Genomic DNA, 17,300 nt, shown 5'->3' with positions numbered 1-17,300 from the left:
AAGGGGGCGGGCGAGAGGGCCGAACGTCGCTGGGATCTGCGTCGGCTCCGCTGGTTCCCTGCTCTCTCTGCCCCGGAACAGGAAGTAACCTGTTCCGGGGCAGAGAGAGCAGGGAACCAGCGGAGCCAACACCCCCCCCCCCCCCCCAGCGGCGTGCACCCGGGGCGGAACGCCCCACCGCCCCCCCCCCCCTTCCTACGCCACTGCTCCTGGCCACTTAAATCGCTTGTCCAGGGCTAACCATGGATATTCAGTGACACTTTGCCAGATTGTGCCGCTGAATATTCATGGTTAATGTCTAAGCTGAAACTGGTTAATTTGTGGGTGGTTGGGGGCAGAGTCAGCACTTATGCGATTAAGTGCTGATATTCTGTGTTTAACCATATAAGGTAACCACATAAATAGGACCACATAAAACACAGTTCTATCACCTTATGTGGTTAAGTGCTGAATATTGCACATGTGGTAGCTGGCCATGTATGCCCTGACATTCATGGCCCTGTTTACCAAGCCGCGTTATAGGCGTTCTAGCATTTTTAGTGTGTGCTAATGCTAGAGACACCCATAGGAATAAATGGGTGTCTCTAGCATTTAGCACGCACTAAAAAAGCTAGTGCACCTTAGTAAACAGGGCCCTCAGTGGGTTTTTCTTTTTTAGTTCTCACACTGCCATCTAACAGCAAGTTCTTTAGCACCACCTTGTTCAGCACATATGTAACTTGCGCTAATTTTGTAATCCTGTTGTCATTGTAATAATGATGGGGGCTGTGATTTTTTTTAATTAAATACAGGTCATCGTGGAAGAGCTGAAACTGGTAATGGGAGGCTCCTTATCCCAGATAGCAACTCTTCAAGACTGTTTTATGCAGCAAAGTGATCCACTACAAAATACAGGTAGGCTTCGTTGGTTGGAGGGTGATAGCATATACAGGGCAGAATTTACTCTTTAGTGGACTTTAGCAAGCAAGCATTTTGAGTTCCTCACTGCAATATAAATATGCTTAAAAACTTGAACCCACTCATCCTTCCATCCCATACCAAGGTACAGTCACACCTTTGTCATCCACCACAGCCCCTGGTTTAATCAGCAAGAATTTTTCTCCGAGGAGAACCAGGCTTCTATATTCTCACAAGTGGGTGACACTGATCCGTATGGCCTGGTCCGGCATTTACCAAAGCTAAATGAGAGCTTTGCAGAGCATGAGCCTCACTCCACCGCGCATGAATGAGTGCCTTCCCGTCATCAGGTTGCTTTTAGGCCCTGACTTAGGCCAGGACTTTCCCTTTCATTTTTCCGTGCCTTTCCCCTTTTTCAGGCACCATCGTGTCATTAAATTTAGCTGACAAATTTTTCCATCCATGTCCACGTAGATTCCCAGTGGCTTCAAGCACTGTACCTGGCGCAATCGGACAATCTCTGGGAAGGATACCTAACTGTGTTCTCTGTCTTTGCATGAAGAAGAGGGCTGAGCTTTCCAGAGAAGCTCAACGAGAGAGGATTTTTGGATCCAAGTCTGGTTCCTCAACGTTGACATCGGCATCGAGGTTGGAGACATCGGCAATGATGTCGAGCATCCTACCAGCATCGGGAGCGTCAGTAAGCATGGTTGCTACTAGACCCGTAGACACTGGGAGCAGTGAAGCAATGAGTGGGTCTCCACCTGCCTCAAGGCCTCCTACTGTGCAGGGTCCCCGGGACCATCTATCATTGAACCTGACCCCAAGGCGACTTGAGGATTCGATGTTGTCCTGGTTGGCACCAAATATCCTTGGTGGCACGCTTCAGGCAAAGGCCAAGAATCATTGTCATCGCTCATTCTCGACACATAGTGCCAGGAGCTCTGGGGCGTCAAAAGATTCAGCACCCGAGAAACGTCGGCGCCGGGAGGACCTCTCCTCTTCCATACAGGAGGTACCAATGTGCCTGTCTCCTAGCAGCTGAGATCCTGCTCCCATGTCATCCCCAGCAGTTCTGCAACCTGCGCCTCAGCTGGCAGCCCAGCTTTTCCTGGTGTCGACCTTCAATGAGAATGTCTGGGCCTTGCTCCCTGAGCTGCTGGATGGCCTTATGCAATGGTGTGCATCAGCATTGGGGGTGTTTGTGCTTATCCTGCCTCCCATTGTGGCCCCGCTTGGCCCTCAGCCTGAGGTGCAGCCCCAGTGTCGACTGTCACTAAGCTGGCATGTACAACGTGCAGCGACGTCAGACTCTGAAAGTGGATTGAGGTAGCAGTGCCAGCTTCTTTGAACAGCACGGAGTGATGGAGCCTAGGACGAAGAAGAACTTAAAAGCGGCAGGAGGAAGCGGACCTCGGCTGGCGGGGGTTGGGGTTCCCCCACCAGCAAAGGTACCCACAGCAATGGCGGGGGAGGGTTGGCGGCGGTAGGGGGGTCCAGGGCGAAATCTGCGGGGGCCCAGGCCCTTGTGGCCCCACACAGATACGCCCCTGGCGTCAGCTGTCAGACTTGATTGACACGCTCCCTCCAGAGCTGGCCGAGCCTTTTTTCCAGTTGGTCAAGCAGCAGAAGGCGTGTTGAAAGTTCTTGGCCAGGGGCATTTACGACACTTTAGATGCAGCATCCAGGATCTCTGTTCAAAGTATAGCAATGTGCAGACTCTCAAGGCTGCGTGTGTCTGACTTGGAACATTCTGTTCAGCAGAGGTTAGCAGATGCTCCTTTCCAGGTGGATAACATTTTTGGAGAGAAGGTTGAAGAGGTCGCTGACCAAATCAAAAAACACACTGATACCATCTCTTCTCTCTCCCACCGGGTGCCTTCTGCATCAATGTCCTCAGCTAGGAGGGCTTTTGGCAAGCCAAGGAGAAGATCCTATTACTATCCTAGGTGTAGGTACAACCCGTCGGCTTGCCAACCTACTCAGGCTCAGCCCCAGCTCACTCATTCATGTCAACAGCATGCGCCTAAGACCCCTGCTGCTCCCCAGACAAAGCAAGGGACGAGCTTTTGACTGGTTCCAGCAGAGCATAACCGCAGTAAAAATGTCCATCCCAGATGACTTGCCGGTCGGGGGGAGGCTGAAATTTTTTCACCAATGGTGGCCTCTTATAACCTCCGACCAGTGGGTTCTTCAAATAGTCCTTCTCAGATACACCCTCAGTTGGCATCTAAAACCTCCAAATCTCCCACCGAGCTCATTCATTCAGCTCTCAGCACAGGCAGGTACTTGCAGAGGAACTCTCCACTCTTCTAAAGGCCCATGCAGTTGAACCCATTCCACCAGGGGAAGAGAAGCAGGGATTCTATTCCAGGTACTTCCTTGTACAGAAAAAAACAGGAGGGATGCATCCCATCCTAGACCTAAGGGCCCTGAACAAATTCCTATTACAACTAAATTCAGGATGGTTTCCCTGGACACCCTTCTCCCAATGATTCAGAAAAATGATTGGCTATACTCTCTGGACTTAATGAATGCATATACTTACATCTTGATACTTCCAGCCCACCAGAAGTATCTTCAGTTTCGGCTGGGACCACATAACTTTCAGTCCACGTGTTGCCTTTTGGCCTCACATCAGCTCCCAGGGTCTTCACAAAATATCTAGCAGTAGTTACAGTGTCACTACACAGACTGGGAATCCATACATTCCCATATCTCGACAATTGGCTGGTGAAGAGCACCTCGGAGGAGGGTGCTCAGTCCATGTGGATGACTATTTGGGTGCTTGAGCTACTAGGGTTTGTTTTAAACTACCCCAAGTCCCATTGCCGCCCTGTCCAGCGATTGGAGTTCATAGGAGCCCTGGTCGACACACAGAAGGTTCGAGCCTACCTGCTGGAGACCAGAGCAGACAATCTTGTCTCACTTGCATCCAAAGGTTCGTGCTACTCAGCAGGTCAGAGCTCGGCAGATGTTGAGATTGTTGGGCCACATGGCTTCCACAGTGTATGTTACACCCATGACACATCATCACATGAGATCAGCTCAATGGACCCTGGCTTCTCAGTGTTACCAAACCACAGATAATCTAGAAGATAATATCCAAGCATCTCCAGAGCTCTCTTCAGTGGTGGACCATTCAATCCAATTTGACTGTGGGACTTCCGTTTCAAATTCCTCAGCCACAAAAAGTGCTGACAACAGATGCATCTTTCCTGGGATAGGGAGCTCATGTAGATGGGCTTCACACTCAAGGTGCTTGGTCATCCCAGGAAATTAATCTCCAGATCAATCTCGAGCTTCGGGTGATCTGGAACGCTCTAAAGGCTTTCAGAGATTGGCTATCACTCCAAATTGTCCTCATCCAAACAGACAATCAAATTGCAGTGTATTACACAAATAAGCAGGGGGGGCACCGAATCATGCCCTCTGTGTCAGGAGGCCATCCAGATGTGGCACTGGGCTCACCAACATGGCATGTTCCTTCGAGCCACTTATCTGGCGGGCACAAACAATACTCTGGCCAACAGACTTAGCAGGATAATGCAATCGCACGAGTTGTCTCTCAATATGTGCATAGCCCGCAAGATCTTCAGAGTGTGGGGCACCCTTTTGGTGGATTTTTTTGCCACTCAGATCAACCACAAGGTCTCTCAGTTCTGTTCCAGACTTCAGTTCCATGATAGACTAGCATCAGATGCCTTACTCCTCAATTGGGGGACAGGTCTTCTGTATGCGTATCCTCCAATACCTCTAGTGGGAAAAACTGTGTTGAAACTCCATCAAGACTGTGGAACCATGATTCTGATCACACCATACTGGCCGCATAAGATATGGTTCCTGTTTCTTCTGGAATTATCCTCCGAAGAACCATGGAGATTGGGGTGTTTTCTGATCCTCATTATTCAGATCGAGGGGTCACTTCTACATCCCAACCTCCAGTCTCTGGCTCTCACAGTTTGGATGTTGAGAGCCTAGAATTTGCTTCCTTGGGTCTTGCAGGCTTCCAGGAAAGATTCCACTAAGATGTGTTACTCTTTCAAATGGAGGAGATTTGCCATCTGGTGTGACAGCAAGGCCCTAGATCCTCTTTCTTGTCCTACACCGACCCTATTTGAGTGCCTTCTACACTTATCAGAGTCTTGTCTCAAGACCAACTCCATAAGGGTTCACTTTAGTGCAATTAGTGCTTATCATCAACTTGTAGTAGGCAATCCCATCTCTGGACAGCTTCTAGTTGTTCACTTCATGAGAGGTTTGCTTTTGTCAAAGCCCCCTGTCAAACATCCGCTGGTGTCATGGGATCTCAACTTCGTTCTCACCCAGCTGATGAAAACTCCTTTTGAGCCACTGAATTTCTGCCATCTGAAGTTCTTGACCTGGAAGGTCATTTTCTTGGTGGCTGTTACTTCAGCTTGTAGGGTCAGTGAGCTTCAGGCCTTAGTGGTGGATGCACCTTATACTAAGTTTCATCACATCAGAGTAGTCCTCCGCATGCACCCTAAATTCCTGCCAAAAGTGGTGTTGGAGTTCCACCTGAACCAGTCAATTGTCTTGCCAACATTCTTTCCCCGACCTCATGCCCATCGTGAAGAAAGCAGCTTGCATTGCAAGAGAGTATTGACCTACTACATGGAGCGGACAAGGCCCCACAGACAGTCTGCTCAGCTTTGTTTCTTTTGATCCCAACAGGATGGGGGTTGCCATCGGGAAATGCACCATTTCAATTTGGCTGGCAGATTGCATTTCCTTCACTTACGCCCAGGCTGGCCTAGCCTTGGAGGGTCATGTCACGGCTCATAATGTCAGAGCCATGGCAGCATCAGTAGCCCACTTGAGGTCAGCCTCCATTGAAGAAATTTGCAAGGCTATGACGTGGTCTTGAGTCCACTCATTCACATCACACTACTGCCTTGAGCAGGGTACCCAATACGACAGTCGGTTTGGGCACACAGTGTTGCAGAATCTTTTTGGGACATAGAATCCAACTCCATCCTTGTAGGCCCATTTTATTCTGTTCCAGGCTGTACTGTTATTCAGATTGTATACAGTTTCAGGTTAATCTGTGTTATGTCCTCACCGTTGTGAGGCCCAATTGACCAATGTTTGTTGTTTTTAGTGAGCCTGGCTGCTAGGGATTCCCTACTAGTGAGAATATAGAAGCCTGCTTGTTCTCGGAGAAAGCGAAGATACTTACCTGTAGCAGGCATTCTCTGAGGACAGCAGGCTTTATATTCTCACAATCCCTCCCACCTCCCCTTGGAGTTGTCTCCTTTGTTATTTTTACTTTATTTTTTGCTATAGTATTAAACTGAGGAGACTGTGTTCACGCGACGGGCGGGAAGGCACTCGAGCATGCATGGTGGAGTGCAAAGCTGTCATTTAGCATTAGTAAATGTTGGACCAGAATGATGATCGGTGTCACCCACTTGTGTGAATATAGAGCCTGCTGTCCTCAGAGAATACCTGCTATAGGTAAGTATTTTCACTTTATACATCTGTTTGACGTTACCAGCTGCAATATAAAGAGGTATATCTTTAGGTGCTGAAGATGGTCTAGGTATTTATGATTTTATAGTTTTAATGTTATTGTATTTCTGTTCCGGAAATGGCGATCGCCATTACGGTATTTGTAAGACACATTGAGCCTGCAAAGAGGTGGGAAAATGTGGGATATAAATGCAGAAAATAAATAAATAAATAAAATTGTTTGATTTTTTTTTTTTTTTAATTTTTGGCTTGTTTGCTTTAGTCAGTGTAGAAATGCTTATGTACATATGTTATAAGCTGCATTAAACTTGAAGGATATATGCTTTTCAAATAAATAAATAAATCACTTTGATCATCCTCCTACCTGATGCACTTCATCAAGTCGTGCTCAGTAAGTAGAGTTTCTTACCTGCTGCTGCCTCTTCATCTGCCTGATTTCTTCTACAGTGGGGACCAGCAGGTCTCACGACGATCCAGAGCTTCAGGAAAGCCAACAGAAGAGGTGGTGGCAGCTATTAAGAGTCTTCCTGCTGGCTGCAGGGCAATATATAGGAATGCAAGGGCTAGATAGATTTCAGCTGGGCAGTTTATACAGATAAATGAGTTGGTTTTGACCTGATCCATTTTGTGTCCAGTGCTTTGCTGCCATCAATGTCCAGTTTGATTAGAAATCTTTTTTGTATGCATGATGCTTTTATGTTTGCACACAGGGGATGTTAGCAGGCTCCTCCTAATTCAGATGACGGAACTCAACCAAGTACTGGGTGAAGTGAAAGACATGCTGAGGCAACAGGTAGACTATAACATTAATATGATGAACACTTTCTCCCTAATTCTGTAAAAGTCACCAAAAATTGTGCATGTGCGATTTGAAAAAGGGGGTGTGGAAATGGTTGGGACATGGGCAGAATTGGGGTGTTCCTAAAATTAATGCGCATTATTATAGAATAATAGGGATATGCCGCTAATGTTTCAGTTGGTGCAAATGGCCACGCCTAGAGTTAGGTGTGATTCCCGGGCATAAGAGCTTCTATAAACCACACCTAACTTTAAGCATGGCTTATAGAATAGCACTTTTTTTCAGCACTGATTTTTTTGCCATCATATATAGAATCTAGCCCTTTATACCACAAAAAGCAATACAAAGTTGAACAAAGAAATATTCAGTGAGTTAAAAGAACAGGTCCCAGTGGCTGAACTTTTGTTTTTCCAGCTAAAATGTCCATCATAAATGGCAAACTGCTAGTAGTGGAGCAAAGATTACTAGGGCCATGATATATGTTTTTCTTTTGTGCATGCCACCAAAAATACATACTTGCACACACACATTCAGACACCATGACTCTCTTCCTCTCGCCTCCTTTTTCTCCAGGAAAGACTACTACTACTACTACTTAACATTTCTAGAGCGCTACTAGGGTTTCGCAGCGCTGTACAGTTTAACAAAGAAGGGCAGTCCCTGCTCAAAGGACCCCACCGCTCCCTTTGTTTCTTTCCCTTTTCTCCCCAAACTGTGGATATTCTCTCTCTCTCTTCCCCTACTCCAGGCTCCATACATGTTTAGCGTACAGCACTGCATACCTCTAATACTGCTATAGAAAAGATTATTAGTAGGTCCTTCACATTACTGAAGCCCTGTTCCCTCTTTCTAAGGTCATTATAGCCCATCATAGAAGGCTTGTTGTGGGTGGTGGGTCACCTTTTGAGGTGTTCTTCCAGGACAGGATTGGGAAACACTGTATTAGAGGAGCAAGAATACTGCCCAATAAATTTAGGCACTGTCCCCCAGATTCTATATAGCGCACCTAGAGATCTGCGCCAAAATCAGTGCGGATTCTGTAACAATGAAAGTAACTTAACAAGCTTAACAAGCTAATGAGCACTGATAACAGCACATAACAAGCAATTATGATCACTAAGTGGCACTGATTAGAATTTATGCACACAACTCGCTAAGCATATTCTGTAATGAAGTGCTCTGAACTTCTAACATGTGCAGGCAAAAAGGGGTGTGGTTATGGGTGGTGAAATGGGCATTTCGTGGACATTCTGAAATTTACACACTTAGTTATAGAATGTGGCCTAGTGCGCCTAAATGTACGTGCAAGGATTTGTGCCACATTTTCACTGGTGTAAATGGATACGAGTAGTTTTAGGTGCTGAGATATCAACTAAGCTTATTCCATAATTGGTGCCTAAATCTAGGTGCTGATTACAAAATACACTTAGACAGCACCTATTTCAGAGCAGATTTTTTAGGCACCATATATAGAATCTCCCCCTGTGCGTTGAAGTCGATACATTTTTGTTTTTAAATATAGTTTCTTTTTTAACATTTTGATTTTGTACACCACCTTAACGCTTTGTCATAGGAGTATCCTGATGGTTATTGCAATGGATTGTGGACCTGGGGAACCAGGTTCAAATCCCTCTGCAGCTCCGTGTGACCCTGGGCAAGTCACTCAACCCTCTGTTGCCCATGTACAACAGTAGTACAATGTACTACTTAGATTGTGAACCCACTAGGAACAAATCCAGTACCTGTAAAATGAACTGTAAACTGCTTAGGTCTAAGCAGTATATAAATACTGAAATGAATGAATTATATTAAGTGTGACAGATAAATAAAACAAAGAAACATTCAGAAAACCAGGCCACTTTGAGGGCAATTGAACTACGACTGTTTAGAATATCCAAGGTTGTTGTTATTATTTTATTTATTTAGATTTTTGCTCACACAGCTCAAGGTGAGTTACATTCAGGTACTCTGGATATTTCTCTGTCCCTGGAGGGCTCACAATCTAAGTTTGTACCTGAGGCAATGGAGGGTTAAGGGACTTGCCCAAGATCATAAGGAGCAGCAGCAGGATTTGAACCTGCCACTTCTGGATTGCAAGACCACTAGGCCACTCTTCCACTCCATTATTAAACCTGTGATGTTAATTAACTTATTCTCAATGAAACTCTTCTTTTTGTCTCGTAATGTTTTTTTTTTTATCAGTCTCTTTGGATTTCTGTCCTCTTTATTTTTTTCTTTTCCTTTGCTCTTTTCTCTTTATACATTTTAATTCTCTCTGCCATTTTGATCTATTCCTGTCTGTCTTTTCTTCTCATCTGTTTACTTCTCCCCTCCTAACTATGCCTCAACTTCCTTTCTCCCCCTTCAATTCGCTTTCTACCTGTGTTTCTTTCACTTATTCTCCCAGCTCTTCTTTTCAAGCCCTTTTCTAACCCCCTGAGTCCCTTCCCAATAGCATTCACTGACAATAAATTTGTGCCTTAATCTGCTGGAAGGATTAAGATGGTAGCTCACCCAACCAGTAAAAAGGCAAAAAAAAGGCTAATCCATCTGTAATATCAGGAATACATGTAAACAATTCTATTCACAATTTTTTAATTTAATTTCTCATAGGTTAAAGAGACTTCACTGTTGAGAAATACCATAGCTGAATGCCAGGCCTGTGGTAAGATTTTGAATATTCACCATAAATGTGAAAGGGGAAAGGGGATAGACTCAGAAGTAACCTGAGGAAATGCTTTCTTCATGGAAAGAGTGGTGAATTCATGAAACGGCTTCCCGGTTTGAGGTGGTGGAGATGAAGACTGTATCTGAATTCAAGAAAGCTTGGGACAAGTACATAGGATCTTTAAGGAAGTGGAAGAGAGAGTAGATGGCATGGATGTACAGACTGAATAGGCCATATGGTCTTTATCTGCCTTTTTTCTATGTTTCTATTCTAAACTATGTATTTTGTAAATTGTTATTGGGTGTGGTCAGGTATCATTGTGCTAAGCAAAGCACAGACCTTCTCAACAAAGTTGCCAATACGCATTATTTTTTAGAAGGGAATGCCCCTTTTATTATGCTACAGTTGTGTGGAAATGTTTAGGCACCGTAGTCATATTGGGCCCGATATTCAGACCGTGGGAGACAGCATTAAACCCAAACCCAGAAATTCAATGCCGGGGCATGTCTGGTTTCGGGATTGAATTTCCAGGTTTATGGAGCTGGCTAGCGCATAGCCAGTAAAGTACGATACTCAGCACTTAACAAGTTATGGGTTACCACATAAAGATAGGACTGACTGTTATGTGGTCCTATTTATGCAGTAAACCTGGCCAGTTAAGTTCTGAATATCAGCACTCAACTGGTGAAGTGCTGACTCTGCCCCCAAAGTAGCTAGCCGTGAGATAGGTGCTAACTGGTTGTTTTCAGTGGTGCTAACTAGTTAAGTGCTGCTGAAAATCGGGGCCGGTGCTAGGGACTCTGGAGTCCCCTGCAAACTATCAGTCAGTGCCAGCCCCTACCCCCACTTTCCAGTATCTCCTTTCTCTCTTCTCTCTCTCCCCCATTCTCCCACCCGCCCCCTTTTTCCAAGCCAATTATATCTGCCACTTCACCTCCCCCACCCTCGTTTCAGCATCTCCTCTCTTTGAACCCTTACCCTCCCCCTCCCCAGTTCGGCGTCTCCCTCACCTGCACAGTCTAACTTAAAAATGTTTTTTTCTAAGCAGAGGATTTCTGTTGTGGGACCGATCCAAGCATGCTGCTCTCTCCATATGGTCCAAAGTTAAACATGATCCGTCCAGTATTCAGCGCTACATAACTGCCTGGTTAAATAGCGTTTAACTGGCTATCTGTGAATATTTAGTGAGAGATAACCCCCACTGAATATTCACAGTTAGCGTTTAGCAGATAACCAGCCAGTGGCGTACCAAGGGGGGGGCGGTGGGGGCGGTCCGCCCCGGGTGCACGCCGCTGGGGGGTGCCGCGGTGCGCGCCTGCTCCAAGTTCGCTAAACTTCGTCGCTCGTTCGCTGCAGCTCCCTCTGCCCCAGAACAGGTTAGCGGCGTGCACCCGGGGGGGGGTGTCATTTCGCTGGAGGGGAGGGAAGGTGTAATTTAGCGGCAGGGGGATGCGCTGCACCCAGGGGGGGGGGGCGCATCGGCACTCCACCCCGGGTGTCATCCAGGCCAGGAACGCCACTGTAACCAGCTATATCACACGATACAACCAGCTATCTGCTAATATTCAGTGCACTGCCAGCTAAGGCGGCCAAACTTGGCCAGTTTAACTGGCCAGTACTGAATATTGGCTTGGCCGGTTAAGTTGAAGCCAGACAAAATAAACCAGATATTCAATGCCGGTCACTGGAAATGGCACAGCATTGAAAATCCAGGCTCAGCGCCAACTTCAGGAGGCAGCGCAGCTAATTCCCATAGTCAGAATATTGGCCCCAATATCTTTCTACAAATTTTGATGAATAATTGCTCTTTATTTGCAGATTTTAACAGACTGAAAATAATAAAGTGAATATCAGGAACATATTTGGATACCCTTCCAGCTGACTTATTACTACCCAAGGGCGGACTGACCATGTGGGCATCTAGGCAGTGCTGCCGCTATTCTGTCTGCCCGGCACCGCCATATTTTAAAAATGGCGGCCAAGACTACCTGCAGAAGTCTTGCGAGACTGTTGAGACCCGCGAGACTACAGTGGGAAGTCTCAGCCACCATTTTAAAAACATGGCAGCGCCAGCAGGTGGGGAAATAGCAGTAGCACAGTGGACAGGAAAGAACATGCTTCCTTCCCCCACCCCCGCAGAGACCACTATACCACCAGGGCCCTTCAGGTAGGACTGGGGCAGTGAGGGCGGCAGCTGCGGCAGTAGGGGGGCAGCAGCACGGTAGTGTGTGTGGGGGGTGGGTGTCGGGCAGGGGGCCCAGACCACCCTCAGTGCCCGGGGCCCTAGACCATTCTCAGTCCACCCCTGCTACTACCCTGTTTTTAAAGCTGTTCATAAGCCCAAAAGGTTTAGGGGTCCTTTTACTGGGCTGCAGTAAGCACTAATTGCAACTTTAAATGGTTTACCGTAGGATATGGTCAGGTGTCTTGATATAATTTTCTAATCAGTATGCACTACCCACATGCTAAAGCAATATTTTTTTTTCATTTTTGTTGGAGGAGGCAAGTTGGGAGTGGGGGGTGGGGTGGGAAGTGGGTGTTCCTGCACTAATCAGCACGTCCACATTACCATGTAAATATTTCAACGGTATTAATATGCAAACAAGCCTTTTCTAGAGATGGGTAAGTAGTAGAGCAAGAGGACATAAAATGAGGTTACAATGGGGTTGACTTAGGAGCTTCGACAATATATTTTATATTCCCCCATTATTATGTTCTATTAATGATCACAGGTTGGTTCTCCCAGGCCCTGCATTGGCCTGATGGACGATGACTAGAAATTGCACATTTTTTTCTGGCTCCTAAATTATGGAACAATTTGCTCCTTGATAAAAGTAGCATGCAGGATGTGAGGGGAAGACAGAGCAGGGCAATGCAGCGGCGCTGGAGACCGACGCTGGTCAACACTTCAGTTGGCGGAGGTTGAGGACCCCTGCCAGCAAAACCAGGGGCCCACAGGAAGACAAAGCAGGCAACGAGGTGGTGCCGGAGACCGGCACTGGGCAACACTTCAGCTGGTGGGGGTTGTGGGCCCCTGCTAGCCAAGGCATTTGCTGCAGCAGTGGGTGGGAAGCGGCAGGGTGGCGGTGAGGCGGTGGGGGCGTCTGCAGGGCAACAGACTAAAAGTGCCCCCCCCCCCCACCGAGAGGTCTGGCTACACCCCTGGCACAACAGATTCCTATATAGAAAGAAATTGGAATCAAAACAACTTACTCAGGAAAACAGCGAAGATGACTCAAAAATGAATAGATGATGCTTCAAAGAGTCTATGAGCTTATTATACAACAACCAAGACTCGTCACAGCTGTGTTGCGGCCAATAAAGCCTGCCTCAGGAGTCTATTTGTATAATAAACTCATAGACCCTTTGAAACATCGTCTATTCATTTTTCAGTTATCTCTGCTGTTTTCCTGAGTGCTATTTAGACTGTGAAGATTTGTTTCTTCTATGTGTATATCAAAACAGCCATGCTTAGGCAACAAATCTAGTAGTTGGGAAGTAAAGTTAGTGCTGGATAGACTCCTACGGTCTATATCCCAATCATAGCTAGTTTAATACAGTTGGACTGGAACGGGCTTTAATGGCAACTCCAGTAATTGAAAATTAAGCCAGTTCTGGACAGACTTCTACAGTCCATGCCCTGAAAATTGCAAGGACAGCTCAAGATCAAATATGCTTATGTTATCATATACTAGGAGTTTATCTTGTGGGACAGACTGGATAGACCACGCAGGTCTTTACCTGTCGTCATCTACTGTGCTACTACATGAGCCCTTACCACCTAAAAAATAGATGTTGGTAAGTGCTCAAATGGTAATTTCTTTTAAATAGCTGCATGCCAACATTAGCATATAACCATTAATACAAAAAAATAGAAAATCAACCATACTTTCCCTTTGAAAATTGGTGCAAAGCCCACAGGTAAGCATACCCGTAGCCTTTGCATCAATGCATGCGGTTTTGCAAATTGCCCCCAAAGTACTACCATATCAGAACATTAGCCAGTATGAAGCTTGTGAATGTGGCAGAAATGCTATGCTCACTCATTCTTTTTTCGGCATATAGGTTTGGGGTCAAGCCTTCCAACTGTACCCCCTAAACCCCCCAAGCCCAAATGTGAAGCTACCTCGTGTTTCCGTGGTGTCCGGTGTATAGAAACAGCAGATGGATTCCAGTGTGGCCCTTGTCCCGATGGTTACTCAGGAAATGGAGTTACATGCAGTGATATTGATGAGGTATGGAACTAATTCATTTCCTAAACAAATTATAAGTTTCAAAAATATTTTAGGCTAGAGTCGACATCTCCAGTCCTCAAGGGTTGCAAATAGGATTTCCACAGTGAGTAATAAGATATATATTTGTATACATTTTAATTTGCATATTCTGACACCCAGAGCAGTTTGCATCACTTGAAACCCGGAGCTCCCTTTTTCCTTTTGTAGATACTAGTAAACAGTAAACTTGCAGTTGAATAATTGAATGTTCTGTGTGAAATGAACTGCGGAAAACATCCATTTCTGCGGAATCCAAAACTAAAGAATAAAAATTCAAATAGCATTCTAGGAAGACTTAGCAGCGTTATTCTGATGGGAAGCATGTCTGAATCATTCGTGTTTCACAGAACAGACGTGGCATCTTGAGTGTTGTCCCACTACATGCCATGAAAAGCTAAAAGCAGCACTTCATTCTGTGCTAGCGCTGCCAGGCTAATCCACTGTGGTCCTCAAACGTAAATCTGGATCTCTTTTATGAGAGAATATTGTACTAATTTGGGTCATCAATTCTGTTTTTTCAGGGGGGGGGGTTTCAGCTTCAGTTTTCTTCAAATCTAGCATTCTTACTTTCTTTTCTGCTCCCACCCTCCACACCAGTTCTCTCAGCATGACATCTGCCTCCCCATTTACAGCTCTTCACAATGTAGCACCAACAATGTTTCCAATCCCACTCATTCTTTCTCAGTAATCGGGCAGTGCCGCTGATTATCAGCTCTGACCAGCCATTGGGCAATACAGTGGGTGGAGTTGAGGAGGAGCCAGGAGTTATGCAGATGTTGGCACTGAATATCATCTGGCACCCATATGAATTAAAAACATACCCTAAGTGCATCTGATTCCGCTACCCCAGTAAGGCTAAGACCAAAGACTCTCCCTCCCACACTCCATCCCCCCAAATCTAGACCCCTTCCCAACAATACAATCCCCCCTCCCCAATCCCCAATAAGGCTAAAATCCTCTCTCAACCCTCCTCCAAGTCAGGATAAGACCCCCCCCCCCCCTCCCCGGCCTACCTAAATTCCCTAGTGGTCCAGCGATGTAATGAGGGCAGGAGCAAATGCCTCGACAAAATGATGACTGGTAACTCTTGCGGCAGCCTCATGATACTACTGAAGTACTGTAAACCTGTCATTACAGGTTATGGCAGCCATTTTGTCAAGGCAACTGCTAGGGGTGCTATCCTGACTTGGGGGAGTTGGGAGGGGGTCTAGCCTTGTTGAGGGGAATGTGAGAGGGGGTCTGGACTTCTAGGGGGGATGAGAGGGGGTGTAGACCTTGTCGGGGGAGGTCCTGGGCTTGGTCGGGGGGGGAGGGGATCGGGCCCAGAACAGTGGGAAGGGGGGATTGGAGGAACACGGGTAACTTTTTATTTTATGCAGGTCCTGGTCAATATTCAGCAGGGACCTGCATAACTGTCTCATGTGGGCACTAGCTGAATAGTGACTGGGATCCACATATGCACCAGCATGTACTGCATGCTCAATTCTCCCCAGATACTCAATGCAAGTGCCTGAACATGGCCCAGCACCAAATATCAAGGGAAGGGGAAAGGTAAAGGGGATGGGATTTGATATATTGCCTTTCTGTGGTTACAATCAAGTGGTTTACATATTATATACAGGTAGTTATTTTGTACTTGGGGCAATGGAGGGTTAAGTGACTTGCCCAGAGTCCGAAGGAGCTGCAGTGGGAATCAAACCTGGTTTCACAGGGCTAATTCTGCCCATGGCAGTCAATGTTTTAAAAAAAATGCTTGCCAAAGGCTGAATTTTGTCTGGATTGTAGTGATGCTGGTATTGCATTCTGTGGCTCATAAGTGAGCAAACCTCAATTGTTCGTTTTGTAGTCAGTATCAGACAACTTGACATTTGTTCAGCCTTCCATATTCCCTTTTTCCAAGCTTTGAATGGCTTTTCATTATATGCTGAATTTCTTGCCTTGAATCGGGTGAATCAGTGAGTCAATTGCTGTTGGTCTAAAGGGTCCTTTATGATGTGGTCAAGCAAGCACTCAAAAGCAAAGGTGAAACTAAGTCTTCTCCATGGCAGCACCGATGTGCATTAGTCTAGACCTCAATTGATGGCAGACATCTATAGCTATAGTTGTATCTGCTCCATGTGTACAGTTTGAGTGTACGAAAGTATTTATAAGAACATAAGAATAGCCATACTGGGTCAGACCAATGGTCCATCTAGCCCAGTATCCTACTTCCATCAGTGGCCAATCCAGGTCACAAGTACCTGACAGAATCCCAATTAATAGTACCATTCCATGCTACCAATCCCGGAGCAAGCAGTGGTTTTCCCCACGTCCATCTACTACTACTACTACTACTTAACATTTCTAGAGCGCTACTAGGGTTACGCAGCGCTGTACAATTTAACAAAGAGCGACAGTCCCTGCTCAAAGAGCTTACAATCTAATAGACAAGTGAACGGTCGGTCCGATAGGGGCAGTCAAATTGGGGCAGTCTGGATTCACTGAACGGTAAGGGTTAGGTGCCGAATGCAGCATTGAAGAGGTGGGCTTTAAGCAAAGTCTTGAAGACGGGCAGGGAGGGGGCTTGGCGTAAGGGCTCAGGAAGGTTGTTCCAAGCATAGGGTGAGGCGAGGCAGAATGAGCGGAGCCTGGAGTTGGCGGTGGTGGAGAAGGGTACTGAGAGGAGGGATTTATCCTGTGAACGGAGGTTACGGGCGGGAACGTGAGGGGAGATGAGGGTAGAAAGATAGTGAGGGGCAGCAGACTGAGTGCATTTGTAGGTAAGAAGGAGAAGCATGAATTGAATGCGGTATCTGATCGGAAGTCAGTGAAGTGACCTGAGGAGAGGGGTGATATGAGTTTATCGGTTCTGGCGGAATATGAGACGTGCAGCAGAGTTCTGAACAGATTGAAGGGGGGATAGATGGCTAAGTGGGAGGCCGGTGAGGAGTAAGTTACAGTAGTCCAGGCGAGAGGTAATGAGAGCATGGACGAGAGTTCAGGTGGTGTGTTCAGAGAGGAGAGGGCGATAGTCTCAATAACAGACTATGGACTTTTCCTCCAGGAACGTGTCCAAACATTTTTGAACCTATATACGCTAACCGCTGTTAACACATCCTTCGACAGCGAGTTCCAGAGCTTAATTATTCTTTGAGTGAAAAAATATTTCCTCCTATTTTGTTTTAAAAGT

The 17,300-nt window shown here is 46.2% G+C and overlaps 1 protein-coding gene across 1 annotated transcript in view; it reads left to right on the top strand.

Moving 5' to 3' along the window:
* The window catches only part of THBS4 (thrombospondin 4), a 113,916-nt gene that overhangs the window by 36,298 nt on the left and 60,318 nt on the right, over positions 1-17,300 (top strand). Inside the window, exons 4-7 of the mRNA XM_030193224.1 lie at positions 792-894; positions 7,101-7,183; positions 9,803-9,854; positions 13,923-14,092. Coding sequence (XP_030049084.1) covers positions 792-894; positions 7,101-7,183; positions 9,803-9,854; positions 13,923-14,092 — 408 coding nt within the window. The remainder of the gene's footprint in view (positions 1-791; positions 895-7,100; positions 7,184-9,802; positions 9,855-13,922; positions 14,093-17,300) is intronic.

The sequence above is a fragment of the Microcaecilia unicolor genome, chromosome 2 (genome assembly GCF_901765095.1).
Source record: "Microcaecilia unicolor chromosome 2, aMicUni1.1, whole genome shotgun sequence".
Lineage (NCBI taxonomy): Eukaryota > Metazoa > Chordata > Amphibia > Gymnophiona > Siphonopidae > Microcaecilia > Microcaecilia unicolor.
This window is presented reverse-complemented; position numbering and strand designations above follow the sequence as displayed.